The sequence below is a fragment of the Saimiri boliviensis genome, chromosome 10, assembly GCF_048565385.1.
Source record: "Saimiri boliviensis isolate mSaiBol1 chromosome 10, mSaiBol1.pri, whole genome shotgun sequence".
Lineage (NCBI taxonomy): Eukaryota > Metazoa > Chordata > Mammalia > Primates > Cebidae > Saimiri > Saimiri boliviensis.
Window position 1 is genome coordinate 1,826,028 of NC_133458.1, and position 20,461 is coordinate 1,846,488.

The window sequence follows — 20,461 nt, forward strand, 5'->3', positions numbered from 1 at the left end:
GCACTGGAGGGAGCTTTCTATGCAGGGGAGACTTTAAATGAATCCTTTTACACTCAGCAAAGCCTTTCATCAAGTGAAGAGGGACACACGCCCGCCCTGTCCCACCCTGCCACCTAGCAGGTGCTTTATCAGTACTGGCATGGTGGCCCTGCTCTGCCTGGCCGCACCCGTGCTCAGGAGGCCATGAGACCAGGCAGCACCCAGCGCCCGGCCTGAGCCCACCCGCCAGGGTCTGTCCCTTATGGAAGATGTCACACATGAGTTCTATTAAAGCATCTGTCTCCACCACACTTCACATAATGAATTCTTCTTAATTCTAGCATGCACGAAGCAGGAGCCATCCACAGCAGACAATTATTTTACGTAAGAAACCATTCCTGACCTAATATTGGCACTGTGCGCTTTTGAAGCACTAACTCCACCTCCTCCGCTGTTCGGCTCTGGTTTCAGGCTCAGTGTGGTTCGGAGGCATGTCCCGTGTGGTTTTCTGTCCCAGCACGGTTCTCCCGTGTTTTCTGGGGGTGACCTGGCAAGGCTTCTTCTTACCTTTTTTCACTTTTCCTCACTGAGAGGGAGCCACGACGTAGTGAAATAAGAGACCTGACCCATCACATTTCATCTGAGGACCCCACGGCGGCTCCGGGAGGCAGCCATCAGCAATGACCGTCTCCAGAGAGCACGGCAGGCGGAGGAAGAGCCCCTCCTCGCCTCACCTGCTGCAGCTCCTGACGGCTTCATGGCTCAGCCAGAGTTCAGTGAGGGACCGTAGGGTCTCCCAGGATTCCACACTAGTGTCTGCATACAGACAGCCCTTCAGAGGACGTCGCTGTTGAAAATCGTTCTAAAGAAGAAGTTTCAGGGACTAAAAAAGTACCGTACCCTAAGCCCCCTAAAGGAGAGAGGTTTTAACTCGGCCCCAGATGAACCCTTCATGTGACATCTCGGGAGGGCTGAGAGCTCCTTGTCTCTTGAATCAAACTATTTCTACCACACCTGCTCCTCCTGAGGTTCGTGACTCCTGTGACAGAAGCTGAGGGGTCCCCATAGAAGCCACCACTGTCCTCGTGCCTGGAAGGCGTCAGAGAACATAACGGATTGGATTTCACTCTCTCCTAGAAGGGTTTGTTTGCTCAGGAGATCTGTGAAGTCGCCTGAGCAGCAAATGTGTTTTGTGAATTCCAGGTAATCATGCCTCGTCTCACTGGACCCTCCCTGGACCCTGGAAACAGGAGGAAAGCCCCTCAGCGTTGAGGTGGCCTGTCCAGCTTCCCCGCCACGCCCAGTATAGGCGTGCAGAGCGGACACCCGCACCTCAGCTCTGAAGCCCGAGCTTCCCACGTCACCCGACACCACTCAGCATCTGACGGCAACCCCAGCACTCCTGCCTTTAACTGGCCTTTTTTTGTGTTGGAAAAGTTTCTTAAAAGCCAATAGACATCTTATGGTTTTAATTACACAAGACTGGCTGTAACACATTTTGTGCATTAGAACCTGGTTTCCAACCCAGCAGTACACCGCCAAAGACAGACAGCGTGCTCTGAACGTGGGTGTGGACGTGGGTGTGGACGTGGGTGTGGACGTGGGTGTGGGGCCACAGCACTGGGGCTCCCTGGCTCTCACCTCGGCCATCCCCACCCAGACAGTCAGGGCCAGCTTTCACTGAGTCAGCGTCAGGGGGTGTGAGGAGTTCCGAGACCCAGTGTTAGGCGGAGCCTGTAGCTTTCCCCGTTTACGCGCAGTTATTAACACGGCCAACAGCTTCCCCAAAATTACTTCCCTTCCAAATGAGAGGGCAGGTTTCCTTGTACTTAGAAACACTGTGTCATTTTTATCAGGAAGCTACTTAGTTATGTTCTTTTTCCACGTGGCAATTAAACAGCAAACGTCTTCCCATTGCTTCTGGATGATTTCTAAAGAGCCAGTCAAGCAGAATGTGGGGTGTGGGGTGTCTGTGGCTGTGTGGTGTGTGGTGGGTGTGTGGTGTGGGGTGTGTGGTGGGTACATGGTGTGTGTGGTCTGTAGTTTGTGGTGGCTATGGGGTGTGTGCTGGGTGTGGGTGTGATGTGTGGTGTGGTGTGTGGTGGGTGTGTGGGGCTGTGGGGTGTGTGATGGGTGGGGGGTGTGCTGGCTGTGGGGTGTGTGCTGGTGTGTGGTGTGTGCTGGGTGTGGGGAGTGTGCTGGCTGTGGGGTGTGTGCTGGCTGTGGGGTGTGTGCTGAGTGTGTGGTCTGTGGTGGCTGTGGGGTGTGCTGGCTGTAGCGTGTGGTGGTCATGGGGTGTGATATGTGGTGTGGTGTGTGGTGGGTGTGTGGTGTGTGGGACTATGGGGTGTGTGCTGGGTGTGGGGCGTGTAGTGGGTGTGTGCTGGCTGTGAGGTGTGTGTGGTCGTGGGTGCGTCTGGCTGTGGGGTGCCCCGTAGCCAGTGGCCTTCCTTTGGGTGAGCCCCCTCTGTGGTCTGTGTCTAGCCTGAGCCTCTTTGCCGACTCAAGGTGCTTGAAGGACGCTGTGAGTTGAGCTGGCCTCTCCTTCTACCTACAGTTGTGGCCACTTTCACATTTAAATTGCAGCAAAGTTCTAGGGACAGTGTGTCCAGGAGCCACAGCTCCTAGCAAAGTCACGGTCGCAGGTGCAGCAGACGATGTGGGGCGTTTCTGAGACTTTTTTGGCTGAAGCACAAACGTTCGTGCCGTGGAGTTGAGACTACCCTTCCTTGCTCAAGGGTGGAGCAGCGGGGCGGGCGGGGCGGCCCTCCCGTGCCCGGCCTCCCTGGGGGAACGGCTGCCCCGCTGCAGGGTGTCCTGACGGCGGATTCTCCGCGCGGCCTGCTTTGCTTTCCCTTCATGCAAATGTGACGTTTGGCCCCAGCGCGTGTCCTCCCCGGCCTCCCTGGGGCTTGGAGGTGCTTCACAGGCACCCGCTACTCTGCGGGGCTGATCCTCCTGGAGCCCAAGCCCCTTGGCTTCTCGGTTGCCACGCCATGAAGCCACGGAACCACAGGGAGAGGAAACTGAGGAGCCCTAGGAATTGTAAACCCTCTCTCCTGACTCGCTGGGTGAGGAATGTGGTGTGCACCCAGGTTGTGGCCGGAGAGAAAGGCCCAGAGCCCACCTGACTGCCGGCCCCCCGGGGCCCCCTCAGGTCCTCAGCCAGCACCATCCTGCTGCTGGTAGTCGGGGTTCCAGTGAGAGCAGCCTCCTTCTCTCTGCGGCTGGGACAAGCCGTGGGTTGTCTGTTTCCTCACCTGCAACCGGGGTGACCACAGTTCTCGGTTCACCATGTTCGGTAGAGGTGACATGAAGTGCCCGGCACCTGCGTGGGTCTCCCTGTGGGACCCTGGCCCGCTTCGGGGCCACCTCCTCTCCTCACCCTGCACCTCTCTGCGCTTCTTATCCTGGCAGCCGTGTCCTCTCTCAACTGCCATGCTGGAGAGGCTGGGACCCTGTCTTGCTCATCATCCTTCTATAAAGAACCTGGCAAGATGGAAAGTCAAGAATATGTGTTGGGTTAATCATAAGCTTCAAATTTTAAACTGAAATAGTATGACGTGCGTGTAGCCGGCGTCACCTGCCGGGAGAGAGGTGCCGTCTACAGCAGGATGGAGCTGTCGGTGAACCGCCGAGCTGGGCCCACAGCGTGGAACCCTCGAGTTTAAAATGCCGGGAATTCGATAGTTAAAGGTCAATATTAAGGTGGAGTTGATTAATCAATTGATCTGATGTTTCACTTCTTTAAATTAAAATAAATCCATGCAATCAGAATCAAAGTGCACACACTGCTCCCTCTGATTCACTGCGTCTCTAAAGCGTCACACAGAAAACAAAGGCGGTGGGGCCTCGGTGTCCGACGGCGACGGGCCACTCTTGGTGAGAATCTGGGCAGGCATCTTCTGTCTGCTTCTCAGCCCAGCTTTCTGGAATTCGTGCTGATGAAAGCTCCCCTGCCTTGGTCTTCTGTATGAACACTGAAATTGCAGCGGCTCCAGGCCTGCCGAGGGACGAATGTAATCGTTTTCCGTTGGCCTCTCAGCCCGGGGGAGCGTGGCAGGAGGAGATTGACAGGTGCGGCGTGGATTATCTTGTGCTCTGAACTCAGCCCAATTTGTGGTTTGTTGCAGGTGCTAAAGAGATTGATATCGCCGCGACCCTGGAGCACTTGAGGGACCAGAGGCCCGGCATGGTCCAGACGAAGGTACTGCCTGTCCCTCCTCCGGGACACGGGCCCCTTGAAGGCGCCTCTCTGCGGCGTGTTCCTGAGAGGAGTGCGGGGAGGGCCCGGGTCACAGGAGCTGCACGCCAATTGCTCTGCTCTGGCCGGCCTCGTCCACGCCCGTCCTGTGTGGCGCGGGGGCACATCTGAGCCCCCAGAGGTCCACTGGCGATCCCCGCAGCCTCATCTCACGTCGCAGGAACTCAATTCCCCGGCACTTTCCTAGATTAGGGGGTTGGGGGAAGGCGGCATTGTTGGAGAAAGAGGGTGACAATAAATCCCAGGATGCTCAGGACGATGTTCTGGGCACTGAGCACCGCACGGCCTCCCCGGGGTCTGCACCGTGCAGGCGCCCCAGGGCACAGCGTCCTCCCGCACCCGGAATCGCTCACGCTTGCTGAAGAGGCCAGTTTGCAGCCACAGGGCGATTGTGACGAAAACCTCAGGTGATTCTGTGAAAGTTCTTTATTAGTCTCAGGACACCTTATTTTCTTAGGTCTTTGGTTTGTTTTGGAGACAGAGTCTCACTCTGTCGCCCAGGCGGGAGTGCAGTGGCGCAGTCTTGGCTCGCTGCAACCTCAGCCTCCCGGGTTCATGTGATTCCCTTGCCTTAGCCTCCTGAGCAAACACACACGCGCACACACACACACAGAAATAATCCACCAACCCTCCACCCAGTTTCCCCAGATGTGAACACCTCAGATAACCACAGCACCGTGACCAAGCCCAGGAAGTCAGCATCCACAAACCACTGACTGACCGACAGCCACGGACCGATGCCCCCACGCCTCACCAGGGAGCTTCCCTGGAGCGGGACGCGCAGCTACCACGTGAGGGGCATCACAGCCCCTCTGGTGTCCGGGACGCTTCACAGCCGTGAGGTCTCCTAGCATTCCAGTGGCCTTGCTGTCTTTGTGGAACGCCTCTTGGCTGGGGTGTGCCGCGTCCCCCGTGGTCAGGGCAGGGGGCAGGAATGTCCCTCGTGAGTGGACAGCACATCCACACCCACTGACGCACGTCCGGAGGTCTCTGCGCGGCTGGGTGAGGAATTTTCTCTATGCGGTTACTCAGTGTCTCGCGGGAGAAGCTGCGATGTGTACACATCTGTCTCTCTCTGTGCGGGTTCACCGCAGCACTCGGCACGTACAGTGAGAACATCGAGCGAGGAGGTGACACGGGACAGCTGCTGCTGCAGTGACAAGGACTTCCCAGGTTTCGTGCCACGGAAGGAAGGTCCGTCTTGCTGCACTGACCGTCCCCCTGGAATGGCTGCCTGGTAGTGAAAGGGGTGGCCTTCTCGAGGCAAGCACACGCCACCTTCCAGCCGGCCCTGTGTCACTGGATGGAAGAGGCCATGGACGCCGGGAGAATGGGGCACACGTAGCCGGGAACGGACGGCGAGTCCCGCCTCAGAAAAGAGTGATCGTGACTCCACACTGAAGCCACTCTGGGACAAGCCCCAGGAAACCTCACTTTCGAATCCGTTTCCTCCCCACCTCTGCCTGCCTCTCAGTCACCCTCTTCCCTCCAGATGGGTGAGTTTGCCCAGAACACACACTGGCTTTAGGATGGGTCAGGGCAAAATCCTGCAAGGAGATATCTTCTTGCCAGAAATGAAAAAAAATTGCAAAGAGCAAACCCTGTAAGCCTCTGTGGTGTGTGTCCCGTTTGCCAAAACAAGCCCCTCCCAGCACACAGATGGCTGAGGGGTGCAATGGTGGTCCCAAGACCCTTCCTGAACTGAGGTGCTTTCAGACTCATCAGACAAAAAGGAAGCCACAGTCAAGATCATTGCATGCCAGGTACCCTATTCTATTCTATTTTAAGTGGTAAGATGATAGCAAAGAAATGGAATCAACCCAAACATCCAACCCAGTGAAAGACTGGATGACGAAAATGTGATACGTATATACCACGGAGTACTATGCAGCCATGAAAAGGAATTAGATCATGTCCTTTGCAGGGACATGGGTGGAGCTGGAAGCTGTTATCCTCAGAGGACTAATGAAGGAACAGAAAACCAAGCAGCACGTGTTCTCACTTGTAAGTGAGAGCTGAACAGTGAGAACACATGGACAGTGGGAGGAGCACACACACGGGAGCCTGTAAGGGGGGAGGCCGGGAAGAGCGTCCGGATAAATAGCTAATGCACGCAGAGCTTAATACCTCAGTGATGGGTAACAGGTGGCGGCAAACCACCATGCCCACGTTGACCTACGTGACAAACTTCCCAGGTATCCCAGAACTTCAAATAAAATTAAATTTAAATAAATAAACAAATGGCAAGGTGACACGTACACACCTTGGCCCTGTTGCCCAGATCACTTTGTGACCTGAAGCCCCGTTTTCTGCACTCCAGCAGCCTCCTGGCTGCTTCTGTCTTGGACCGGGCATCCGCAGGAGATCCCCCTCTTCCTTAGGGGGCCTGTTTGGGAGCTGTGGAGCGTGCACACAAATCAATCCTGAAACTTCAAGGCAGGGGAAATGGGAACCACGCGAAAGTCACCACCTTGTCGTTATCTCTGTGCTGCCCAGCGACACCCCGAGGGTCAGCTTCCTCCAGAAGTTCAATTTCACAAAAAGATAGAAAAATGATTTGGGCGAAATGGTGCCATCCGTTGTGAATGCCGGCTTCTGCAAAGCCAACAGAAGGCCGTCGGCAACTCTGAACGGAGGAAGTCACGTCGCCTCGTTGGGAGCTGAAGACCAGGAAGGAACAAGCCGATGATGCTGAGTGCCCAGAGTCGGTGGCCAGGATGACCACAGGCCCTGCCAGCAAGACATCGTCACTGTGGTAAAAAAAAGATGTTTCCATCCTGGAATTTGTGTCGAATAGAAAACATTTCACCAGTGCCCATGGGGCATTTGGCAACTTAGTCTCCGAGCACAAACTCCATCATCTTAGAAGACAAAACTGGGCACCCAGAGGCTAAATGGCAGCTCAGGATTCAACACCACACGAGCTGCCAGAGAGGCAGCACACTCACACAGCCACACACCTGCACACACGGCACACACCCCACACACTCCTACACACCCACACATGCAGTGTACACCACATGCAGACTGCACACACCTGCACACACCCGTGCACACCTGCACACATGGTACACACCCCCACACACTCCTACACATGCACACATGCAGTGTACAGCCACATGCAGACACAACATGCATGCACACCTGCACACACCCATGCATGCCTGCACACGCCCACACACACTCCTACACACCCACACATGCAGTGTACACCCACCTGCAGACACCGTGCACACACACCTGCACACACACCTGCACACCTGCATGCACCCACACATACTCCTACACACCCACACATACGGTGTACACCCACATGCAGACATGCACACTGCACACACCTGCACACATGACACACACACCCACACTTACCCACACATGCAGTGTACACCCACATGCAGACACCGTGCACACACACCTGCACACACACCTGCACACCTGCATGCACCCACACATACTCCTACACACCCACACATACGGTGTACACCCACATGCAGACATGCACACTGCACACACCTGCACACATGACACACACCCCCACACTTACCCACACATGCAGTGTACACCCACATGCAGACACCGTGCACACACATCTATACCCACCCATGCACACTTGCACACACAACACACTACACCCACACATGGTGTACACCCACATGCACACTGTGCACACACACCTGCACACACCCGTGCTCACCTGCACACACTCCTACACAGCCACACATACAGTGTACACCCACATGCAGACATGCACACTGTGCACATACACCTGCACACACACTTGCACACATGGCACACACCCCACACAACACACATGCAGTGTACACCCACACAGCCATGCACACCGCACACACCCATGCACACCTTCACACATGTTGCTCACCCACACCTACATGCACAGCCATGCACACTGTGCACACCCACACACCTGCACACACCCATGCACAGCTGCACCACTGCACACACAGTGCACATCCACACATAGCCATGGACACTGCACACACACATACCTGCACAGCTGCACACACCCCCACACACACCCATGCACATGGTGCACACACAGCCACATACACTGCACACACCCACACATCTGTGCACACCCATGCACACCTGCACCGCTGCACACGTTCCCACACACCCACACCCACACACAGTGCACATCCACACACAGCATGCATGCATGCACACCAGCACAGCTACACACACACCCCAATGCACACACCCTCGGAAGACATGAGGGTGCCGGACAAGGCTGAAATCACCTCTCTCCATCTGTGCATCTGTGTAGATGGGTTCTTCTCTTCCTTCCCTCCACACAGCTCATGAGTTTCCCTTTTAACCAGGAACCTTAACTCATTCCTGCCCACAAGGGTATATCCTCTTTCACATTTGTCAGTTCCAGAAGTAGAGCCAGTGATGAGCGTGTCCCACACCCAAGAAGCCCTGTGCCCTCCTCACTGGACAGGAGACCCCCACACACCCTCCTCACTGGACAGAAGGCCCACCCAGTGCCCTCCTCACTGGACAGGAGACCCCGCGCGCCCTCCTCACTGGACGGGAAGCCCCCCAGCGCCCTCCCCACTGGACAGGAGACCCCCGCGCCCTCCCCACTGGACGGGAAGCCCCCCAACGCCCTCCTCACTGGACGGGAAGCCCCCCAGCGCCCTCCCCACTGGACGGGAAGCCCCCCAGCGCCCTCCCCACTGGACGGGAAGCCCCCCAACGCCCTCCTCACTGGACGGGAAGCCCCCAGCGCCCTCCTCACTGGACGGGAAGCCCCCCAGCGCCCTCCCCACTGGACGGGAGACCCACGCACCCTCCTCACTGGTTGGGAGACCCCCGCGCCCTCCACACTGGACGGGAGACCCCCCGCGCCTCTCCACGCGGTGCCTGTGCGTCACTGTCCCCTACCTGCCATCTCCATGTCTGCATTTGAGTTTCTTGCCTCCCCATTTTCTTCTGCACCTGCCCCTTGTCCTAAAGTCCAACCTCAGCCTCTTCCTCAGATGTGCCCCGTGTAGGTCTTCGGTCCCAGACATGCTTCTGTCTCCCCCGCCCCGCACAGCCCTGGAGTGACAGACGTGACTCCATCACACTCAGCCCAGTCCATGCCCACACGTCAGCCCCAGGCCTGCAGCCCGCTTCTCCCGAGGCCTCCTGTGCCGCTGAAACTGTTCATTTCTGTAGCTTTCCATCTCTCTCCGCCTCTCTCCGTCTCTATCTCTCTCCACCTCTGTCTCTCTCCGTCTCTCTCCATCTCTATCTCTCTCCACCTCTCTCTCTCTATCTCTCTCTCTTTCTCTCCGTCTCTCTCCATGTCTCCGTCTCTCCATCTCTGTCCCTCTGCCCCGTCGTACACACACACAGTGCCTAGTCCCTAACTTTGGCAGGGCTCAACTCTCAGGGTGTGGCTTGGGGCTGGTCTGCTTTTGTGAAAAGAGAAGCTGAAGGCGACAGACACAGGAAGGTGTTTCATCCTCACCGCGTTCTGAGAGGTTCTGGGAAGCCGCCCCGCCGGGTGTGGGCAGCCTCCTGGAGGGCACGCGAGGGCCGAGACGCGCTCGCTGCCGCCTTCTTTCGGGTGCCTGTCTGTATAACTCCAGCCAGGCCTTTGTTTACACCTGCAGCATTGCAGATGTAAACATAAGCACAAATAGAAACCCGAGCAGCCCCCACAAAGCTCCCCGGCTTCCGGCCCTGGCTGACCCCAACCCCAGCAGCAGGTGTCCGAGAGCCACGGCCGCTCCTGCAGCCTCCATCCCTCCACCCAACTACGCGGGCACCCTGTGGTTGTCCCAGGCCAGCCTGAGGCGGGTGTTCCCACGCGCTGTCCGGCGTGGACCCAGGGGTGGTGACCCGGCCAGAGCCTGGCTCGGCCGTCCTGCCTCAGCCCCTTCTCCACGGGGTGTGCAGGTCAACCGGAAGAAGCTGTGGACCTTTCACCGGCAGCCCTCAATTTTATTTTAGGATACTTTAAAAAATGCTTTCTTGCTCAGAATGACCTGTCTCAGCCTCTCAAATGTCCTGTCTTTGCAAACCCAAGAGGCTTTGCGCCTCCTGCTCAGACGGCTGGCGCTGAGACGCAGTTGAGCTGACATGGCCTTCTGGCCACCTACTGCTACTGTATTTCACTCCTTTGAAATAAACTCCCGATGCTGGCGTTTTCCCAGCCTACCTGGGTTCCAGGGTGCGGTCTAGGTGGTGTTCGCTCAGCCGATGCTGCTCTGAATATGGCCACCGACCCTCGAGGGCCCACAGGGCATAGACGCTGCATCCTAGCGCTGACACGATAAAGGACAAGCCCCCGTCCCCTCAAACATCAGCCCTGAGACCCACAGCACCCTTCTGGGAAGTGTCCCCTTCTCCTGCCAGCTGATGCTCACGGGGCCCAGCATACACCAGCAACACACCCCGAGCAAGGTGCCCGGCGCACACCAGCCACACTCCCCGGGTAAGGTGCCCGGTGCACGCCAGCAACACACCCAGCTGAGCATCCTCTCCCTTGGACCAAACAGGGTGGTAACAATGCCAGACGTGGCCAGTGAATAGAGCACCAGTCTCCGCAGCCCAGCTCCCTCTCTGCTGCTCTGTCTGGCGACTGTGCAATGTTGTGAATAGTTACGACGGAGCCCCTGGTGCGGCTCAGCTGCCCGTCTTCTCCCCTACGTGAATGTTGGGCTTTGCTGCTGGATGCCCAAGCGGGTGCGTGAGCGGCTGGGCAGCTCTGAGGGATCAGCCCCCGGCCTGGGCATCAGCGCCGTCCAGCCTCCGCGTGTGATGGGGCTTCGAGGTGGCAGCCCTGCTCTATTCTTCCCTTAAAGATCATTTCTCAGGCGAGGTGTCCAGTGTGTCACAAGATGTAAATGGGTAGCTAACACTCACATTTAGCTTCCCGAAAAGCCACACTTCGTTTTGGCCCTTCCGAGTCCTCACGAAGCCTTCGTGGGTGCCCTGGCAGCCCAGCACAGGGGAGGAATGGCCTAGGCAGCCGTGGGTGTGGATTTCCCTGGATCCTCTAAACAGCACTTTCATGAACAAACTCGGTGTGAGAGACGGGGCAGGAACTGGCATCCAGGCGGAACACTTCGTGGCACAGCCAGACCTGAGCCCCTCCCCGCCCAGGGGCAGCTCCCCCGTGATTTCGAGGAGAGGAACGGTGCCCTCTGCCAGTGCAGAGGTGGGAGAGACAGGCGCACGCAGACAAAGCTTCTCAGCGCGCCCTGACGCGGCCGCCACGCTCGGTTGACTCCTTTAATAACAGCTTCCAACACGTCCACTAAGAGGCCCTGTGGCCATGCCACCAAGGGCGGTGTCGCCCCCCGCGGACCCTCCGTCAGCCTCAGGTGGGGGATATGAAAGGAGAAGCTGTCTTTTGTCTCGAAATGGGCGTAACGTTATGTTGACTTTCTGATGTTTTGGTTCAAGCTATTCTCCACATTTCTGTTACACACTAAACATTCAGAAATGGAAAGTCATCATGTTTTATTCAGGGCTACTCTGTTCCTTAAATGAGCAAGTATTTAAGCCAGTGGCAGGGCTTTCCTTCCAGAGGCTGCTGGCTGGGGGGCAGGGTGCTTGCCGTCACTGTCCGTGAGTTCTCGGCTGCAGCTGGAGTGTCGCGCCTGCTCTCCACCTCACCTGCAGAGAGGTCACAGTTCCGCTCTCCGGTGCTACACCTGGGTCCCTCACGCCCACTGGAGGCTCTTGGCAGGCTGGCATGCAAGGGAGGGGTGTCCTCCGGTGTGCCTGCCTGAGTGGCTGTGGACGTGCACCCGCTGATCCAGGAGGGGCGTGGAGAAGGGGTGGTGTCTCGGCACATGGAGCGGAGTGGGTTTGCGCTGAGTAACAGGTGGATCTCAAAAGCGATGACACCCGCTTTTAAGGACAAAAACGCCTGCTTGGCCCTCAGTGTGAGTTTTAATGGCCACGTCGGTTGGTGTCTGCACCTGCCCCTCCCTCCGTCCGCCAAGGCGGGCGGCCAGGAGGAGGCATCCTGCAGCCATAGGGTCGGAAGGACGGGTCGGGACGCGGGGAGCCGTTTCCTTCCCGCTGCTTCTGTGGGCAGCTTCTCCCCCGGGGGGAAGACGAGGCTTTCTAGTGCAGGAGAAATTCCAGCTGCGTCTGTGCCCCAAACCAAAGGGTCCACTTCCCTCTCTAAGGAAAACTGAGCCTTTCACTTTGCTGCTCAACAGTTTCTGCAAAAAAGCGGTGGCGCTGCCGCTGCGGTGGGCAGGGGACGGGGACGCGGCTCCCATTCCGCTTGCGGGCGCGGCAGCGGGAGGTGGCCAGGACGCGCTCTCACCGGCTCTTCTCTCCTTTCTCGCCCTGCAGGAGCAGTTTGAGTTTGCGCTGACGGCCGTGGCCGAGGAGGTGAACGCCATCCTCAAGGCCCTTCCCCAGTGAGCGGCTGCGCCTCGGGGGCCTCGGGGGCGCCCCCGCCCCGCGGATGGTGTCAGGGACCGTGATCCGACTTCAATTGTGTGTCTTCTATTATAACTGCATAGTAATAGGGCCCTAGCTCCCCCATAGTCAGTGCAGTTTAGCCGTTAAAATGTGTACTTTTGTTTAATCAAACACTAATCAAGAGAGATTTGTGGGAAAATCTGGTTATGGGTGGAGGGGAATCGGTTCATCGATTTTCACTTCCTTAAAAAAATACTTTTTCTTAAAGCACCCATCACATTCTTAGATGCAAGTAACGTTGCGTTAGCGATGCCGCAGCCAGCGGCTGGGGGCGGTTTGCAGGAAGCCTGTGCTTGCCCGCTGCCACTTCAGGGGTGGATCTGCCGAGCAGGAGTGGGGAAGCTGGCTGCTCTCCGCCAACCACCCGGCACGCAAGTCACATTTGGCATTTGTCTTCAAGACCGTTTCTCACCGGGAGAAGCCGCTGGGACAGAACCGAACGTCCTGCAGCTTCGGGGCAAGGGGGACGGTCATGGCGCCGGCATCCCCATCAGCATCGGTACTGCCCTGAGCACCGGGGACAGACCCCGGCAGCCACACCTGTCACCCCAAGGAGAGATTCAGGGGCTCCCCCCGGGGCAGACACCCGCTTGAGGCTGGTACTCCCCAGACCTCACCTTTGCAAACTCACAGCTGCACCCAACACTGAGACGTGTTTTTAATGTTAAAGTATTGATTTCTCCATTACGAAAACAGATGCCCCGTGAATGCCTGCCTGTGAGGTAACGAGAACCAGGAAGAACAAGCCTGGGCATTTAGCGGGCGGTGAGGGTTCTGGGAGCACCAGCCCTGCCCGGCCCCTGCCGTCTCCTCCAGCTCATCCCAGAGACGACCGAGAGGGTTTCCGGGGAGAGGAGGAGACACAGGGAGGCCTCACGTGCCACTTGGAGCCAGGAAGGGAAGGGAGAGGCGCCCCCGGCCACCCCGCCACCTCTTCCAGATCACTTAGTGAGCCATTTTTTTCACATCATGTAACCCTAAGCACACAGACACGATTCAGACCTGACAAAATAACTTTTGCGTATCAGATTTGCCAACACCCCCTACCCCAGAAATAGGACAATTCGCTTTATTGACCCAGAACGGTCACATGGAAGACGGCGCGGGGCGGCCGTGTGGGCTGATTTCCCGCGCAGGGCTGAGGGTGGAAAGCGGCCTGCGGCCGCCGCACCCCACAGCGCTCCTCCCGTCTGGACAGATCACTCAGCCAAGGGCAGGAGCGGAGGGCACGCGGCCTGCTGAACGGGCAGAGCGAGGCCCAGAGGCCGGTGTTGTGACGGACGCCTCCTTTCACATCACTTCGTTTCTTCCCCAAATTATTTCTCTCTGTCTGGAATTTAAATAATTAATACAAATGAATTTATCTGAAAATAGGAAGCATATACCTACTTGTAATTTCTAGCTCCTTATGTTTCAAGAGAAATCCTCCAGTGTGAAATAGATATATATATTTAATTGTGTCATATTAAACTTCCGATTTCACATTCAAGCGGTCTCTGTTTGGGGAGAGGAACAATCGGTTCCCATCCGTCTGTGTCCTGAGGCCCCGAACACGCAGTTAGACGCCGAAATGAACCGTGGCTGTTTTCTGGAACTGCAGGTCATGTGGCTGCTTCATTCACAGCATTAGATGTGTACCGAAGGCCAGGGCGTCGCTGAGGTTGCATCCTTAAAACAGGATGGCGCCGGGCGCGGTGGCTCAAGCCTGTAATCCCAGCACTTTGGGAGGCCGAGGCGGGTGGATCACGAGGTCAAGAGATCGAGACCACCCTGGTCAACATGGTGAAACCCCGTCTCTACTAAAGGTGCAAAAAATTAGCTGGGCATGGTGGCACGTGCCTGTAATCCCAGCTACTCCGGAGGCTGAGGCAGGAGAATTGCCTGAACCCAGGAGGCGGAGGTTGTGGTGAGCCGAGATCGCGTCATTGCACTCCAGCCTGGGTAACAAGAGCGAAACTCCGTCTCAAAAAAAAAAAAAAAAAAAAAAAAAAAAAAAAAAACAGGATGAAGCAGTCTCGGTAAGGAGCTACAGGCAGCATGCGTCCCACACGTGACCCCCTGGTTTCGGCACCCTGGGGTGGGAGGTGCCACCACTCCCATTCCCAGTCCTATCAACACCATGGCTAACAGCAGCCCTGCCCCGCCCCCTGACTCCCCACCATGAGGCTCATACTCTCTCATCTAGGGCTCCAATCCCATCTTAGGACTGTCCTTCTGTCCTTGGTGGGGAGACCTCATCCCCCCAAGCCACACAGTCACACCCCTCCACATGGCGGGGAGATGCAGCGGGAACATTCAAACTGTAACCAAAAAGACCAGGGCTCCCGGGTGTGGTGCCACCGCTGCCGACCTCCCCTGCTGCCCTCAGCTGTCTTCACTGGCAGAGTGAGAGATGAGGACGTCAGAATCACCTTGTCCCAAAATCAGGTCATTCCTAAGCAGCGCCCTCCCACCAGAAGGGCTTGGGGGTGAGGAAACAAGCATTGAATGACACCTGTTGAAACACAGGAAGGAACATTTGATTCAGGACCCGTGCGACTGGCACAGGGATGGTGCTGGAGGAGAGACTGGCACAGGGATGGTGCTGGGGAAGAGACTGGCACAGAGATGGTGCTGGGCAGAGCCTGGCACCAGGGATGGTGCTGGGGAAGAGACTGGCACAGGGATGGTGCTGGGCAGAGACTGGCACAGGGATGGTGCTGGGGAAGAGACTGGCACAGGGATGGTGCTGGAGGAGAGACTGGCACAGGGATGGTGCTGGGGGAGAGACTGGCACAGGGATGGTGCTGGGGCAGAGACTGGCACAGGGCTGGTGCTGGGGGAGAGACTGGCACAGGGATGTGCTGGGGCAGAGACTGGCACTGGGCTGGTGCTGGGGGAGAGACTGGCACAGGGATGGTGCTGGGGGAGAGACTGGCACAGGGATGGTGCTGGGGCAGAGACTGGCACAGGGCTGGTGCTGGGCAGAGACTGGCACAGGGATGGTGCTGGGGCAGAGACTGGGCTCCTCCCAGTCCGTCTTGTGTTGCTGTGAAGGAACGCCTGAGGCCATTTATAAAGAAAAGAGGTTTCTGGCTCACAGTTCTGCAGCCTGTGTGAGAAGCATGGTGCCAGCATCTGCGTCTGGGGAGGCCCCCGGCTGCTTCCACTCATGGCCACATGCCTGTGCAGAACTCAGATGAAGAGAGGAAGCAGGAGATGGCATGGAGGGAGAGCGAGCCTCTTTTTAACAACCAGCTTTCGTGGGAACTGCCACAGCATTAGTCTATTCATGAGGGATCCACCCCCATGACCCAAAAACCTCTCACTAGGCCCCAAATCCCACAGTGGGCATCAGATTTCAACATGAGGTTTGCAGAGTCCAATACCCAAACCCTAGCAGGGCTCAGTTCCAAACACCACACGGACAGCAGACATCGGGGCACCACAGCCAGGGCATGGGCTCGGGGTGAGTAGATGGAGAGTTACCAAGAGGAAGTGCCAGGGTCAGGGGATTCTGGCTAAACCCGCCCAACAGGACTCCTGCTGAAGGCCAGGGTGACCGACATCACCTGGGGGAAGGTGGAGGATGAGGGACCCGATCAGATATCGAGGTGAAAGAGTATCAAGGTGATCAGATGTCAAGAGCTGGGGGTGGGCTCTTGCTAAGCTGACTTTGCAGGATTCTTTGCTGACAATGTCATTTTACAAGGAAGTGCAGACGGGCCTAGGAGGAGGGTCCGGAGCCCACTAAAGGTCTGTCGAGCAGAGAACCTTTACACCTTTTTTCAAAGGAAAGAACGTCTTCTTTGCTTTGGGAAATGCAAGTCTGCTTTCTGGTTTGGTTGCCTTTGTTCAGTAACGACCGGCGGAGTCACCGGCTGGGGCTTCTGGTGCAGATCAACCGGATGGGGTGAGCCATCAGGCCTTTGGTGAGGGGAGTTTAGTTTCTAAAAAAAAAATACAGCGATTAATAGTTGGAACAAACTATGAACTCCAATTCTGAGCCCAGAAGGCAGGCTGTCCAGAAGCTTTCTAGAAGCTGGGCTGCTGGGTCTCCGGCCGCCGTAAATGGCAGAGCTCCTGGTTTGCAGTTTGGATACTGTGAAAGTTGTCCGTATGAGCTGCTGAGATTTCTAGCACGTCGTCCAGCTACAGCTTGCAAGGCTTCAGGAAAAAGGGAACTCCAAATGTGAAGAAAATGGGAAATACTAGTCTGGAAAGTTGTAGCAGGTGCTGGAGTGAACAAGAAATTCAGGAACCATTCCAGATTATTACAGGTAGGCAGCAAAAGCTCAGAGAGGCTGGAATCCCACACGGGGTGCACTGACATTTTCTTCTGAAGCATAATTTTTCTCTCTCAAGTCACCTTCGTTTCTAACAAAGAAAACAAAAGTTAGACTGATTTGTTTGCAAAGTAAGTTTAGTGTCATAAACTTGTCTTGATTATTTTTATCGCCACAGCCAGAATAGTGATTGACGGGCTTTTTAAAGTTTGCTTTGCTGGCGCTTTTGATAAGGAGTCTCAGGTTGGATGGACAGAAGACTCTTGAGGCTGGGAAGCCAAGCCAAGCCTGGCCGTCGGGCTGCACGTGAGCCACCTGTAGATTTGGGTGAATTCTTTCTTCTCAAGTTTCCAAAAATATCCTGATTCCTGGGCCTGCCAAGAAGTGACATCCCTTACCACCTGCAACGCTGGAAACGCGGCAGCTTTTCCAGTGGGAGCTTTATTGGACCCGTGAAGTCAACTTCAGTTTCTTAAAGTTGTCTGCTCATATCTGAAAACACGACACACCAATCAAGGCCTCGGTCCCATAACCAGCGTTTCCAGTTACATCCCAGTACAAGGAGAACAGATTCTTGCTGAACTTATGCAAATAACTATATTGCCACAAAAATAAGACTAGCTGTCTATGAATGACAGAGACTTGAAACAATCGTGGTTAAAAATCTGATGAGAGTTTAATAATGATGTGATTGGCAAGGAAATTTGGTTATTTGTATAGTACACAACAGTTTAATATAACCAAAATTTTGACTGATCACACAGATTTCTAGAACTCTCATACGATTTTTTGGAACACTCATATCAATAACATACCCATAAATATAACTCACAGAAGATTTATTTGGAAATGCTTCCTATATAATTTAACATACAAAATAAGAATAATTAGTTTAATATTTATCTATTACAAGGTGAGAGACATATCTTTTGACCTTTCAGGGACCCAACTAGAAAATCCCAGAGTTAATTTGAGGTCAAAAAGACTTAAATTAGAATTTGATTTTGGGAAGTTTATACAAAATGTCAAAAAGTTTAAAACACTTTATTAAATATGATATTAATGATTTAATCAAAGTAACAAAATATTTTAAAGGCAAATACAGAAGGTTACATAGTTGTAAACAAGAACTTAGTTCTTTGAATATTGAGAAGATTCGCTTTTCTTAAGTAATTGAAGATCTAATAAAAGACAATACAAAACACAAAAAATTATCTTGACCAAACACAAAATCTTTGTTTCCTAGGCCAGTTACTTAAAAGACAAGGAAAACCCTTCAGATTCTCAGACCAATACTCCAAGAAAAAATTGTCATTTAACAGAAAAGACCAAATTCTACTTTTGCATCAATGTACAATTAAAACTAATTTTCGTTTCCATTTTCAGTTAGTTTTGACCACACAGGATAAGATTTTCACAACACTTTTACAGGCTCTTTTTTTCCTTTCACAACTGATACGCATCAAGCAGCTAAGTAATTCATTTTTACTGTGCATTCCGCTATATGGTTGGATTTACAATTTCACGGACCGAAACATCCAGCAGAGACAACACAAACCTATTCAGCAAAAACCAACAAAATTGTATGTCTGTATCATATTTCATGCTATTTTGAAGATATTTTTATTTTTATGAACAATTGTAAAACTAGTTTCTTTTTAAAGAATTACTCAGGTAACATGAGCTAAAGGGCAATGAAGTTTGTTCCTATTTTTTGAGATAATGCTTTCTATCGTGCTTACGTTAAGTTAATCAGATAGAGCTCTTTTATCTATGTCGGCAGCATCACCCAGAGATTTTTTAAAATCACATACACATAAATATACATATATAGATAGAGACTTAAATGTACAAATGGATGCAAGCAGATCTTTTAGTTTTTCAAAATTTTAGTCCTGAGGCAGTAAAACAGAGTAATACAAACTCATCGGTTTATCCCCACTTTCTATTCTTACACAAATGGTGTTTCTGATGAAAGTGGAACACGTTGACGTGACCTGCTTGATAAGGGACGCAGCTACTCACCAACGTTTGCGGAGAAGGCCTTCAAGGGTTTTCACTTTCCCGGTTCCAAGGAGTTTCTTTCTCCCCTTTTCTGCCTCGAGTGGAATTTTCAAGACACTCTTGAGTCCCTTGAGCCCCCAGTAGGTCCCTTTAGACCGCAGTAGGAGCCTAACATTCAGCTGCGTGAGGGGCTGGAGCGGGAGGGAAAGGAAAGGGTCTAGCAGGAATGGATCAGAGGTAGCAAAGCTCAGAGTCCGCTGAAGAGGGATTCCAGGTGACAGAGGAGTCCTCCCGGGAGACGCAGCCGCTGATAGAAAACAGAGAACAGAGAGATGAGGCCTCACACAGAGCCAGGAGGAAGGACTTCCAGCCCAGGAAATGAGAGAAAAATCCCCACTCAGGAAACAGAGCCAGGAGGAAGGACTTCCAGCCCCACGGGTACCTTTCTAAAGAAGCCTGAGACTCACCCAGCCTCAGAGAGACGCTCGTACCTGAGGAATCTAAATCTGTCCTGACTACCTTCAACAGATAATTGGTTCAAGAGTCCGACTCACCAATAGACCTCAGTCAGGAGTCAAGACAAAGTTTCAAAGGCGCACTCTTAGGGTCCTGGATAAGCGCCCGGGGTCCCACGATGAATCTGATTCTGTCAGATCACAACACCATGACTGTCAAAGAAAAAATTATTCGGTGATACCTGTTAAAAGCACAGTAAGGAAGACTTTACTCAGGACAATAGGTGTAGGAGCCGTGACAACAGGGCCTTGGAGTGGGGGAGGGAGGCCGGCTCAGCACAGGAAGTTGTGGATTCATAACCAAGAAGCAGGGGAAGGGCGAGTGGATGCAGCTTTACTAAGAGGAAATGTCAGTGTCAGGAGATTCTGACCAAACCCACCTAACAGGGTTCTTGCTGCAGGCAGGCCAGGGTGACTGACATCACCTGGGAGGTGGTGAAGGATGAGGGACCCAATCAGATATGGAGGGTGACCAGATATCAAGGATGGGTGGGGGAATGGTTCTTGCTAAACTGATTTAACATGGTTCTTTGCTAAAATTGGATTTTACGAAGAAGGGCACAGAGGGACGTAAGAGAAGGCTGGAGAGCTTAGCTAACTTTGGGCCAACAGAGCAATCGGAAAGATAAATAAAAGGCATCCAGATGGGAAGAGAGGAAGTCAAGCTGTCCCTGTTTGCAGATGACATGATCTTATATCTAGAAAACCCCATAGTCTCTGCCGAAAGCTTCTTGAGCTGATAAGCAACTTCAGCCAAGTTTTGAGATATAAAATCAATGTACAAAAATCAGTAGCATTCTTCTACACTAACAGTACCCAAGCCATGGGCTAAATCAGGAATGCAATCCCATGTACAATTGCCACAAGAAGAATAAAATATCTAGGAATACAGCTGACCAGAGAGTGAAAGGTCTTTGCAATGAGAATTACAAAGCAATGCTCAAAGAAATCAGAGGTGACACAGACAAATGAAA

General features: G+C 54.0%; 1 protein-coding gene across 4 annotated transcripts in view; it reads left to right on the forward strand.

Annotated features, from left to right (window-relative positions):
• PTPRN2 (protein tyrosine phosphatase receptor type N2) overlaps window positions 1-14,192 on the forward strand; it is a 972,293-nt gene extending 958,101 nt beyond the window's left edge. For all 4 annotated transcript variants that reach the window (XM_039472901.2, XM_074378841.1, XM_039472902.2 and 1 more), the window contains 2 exons: window positions 4,113-4,186; window positions 12,572-14,192. In XM_039472901.2, coding sequence (XP_039328835.1) covers window positions 4,113-4,186; window positions 12,572-12,643 — 146 coding nt within the window. In that variant the 3' untranslated portion in view covers window positions 12,644-14,192. The remainder of the gene's footprint in view (window positions 1-4,112; window positions 4,187-12,571) is intronic.
• The last annotated feature ends 6,269 nt before the right edge of the window (window positions 14,193-20,461 follow it).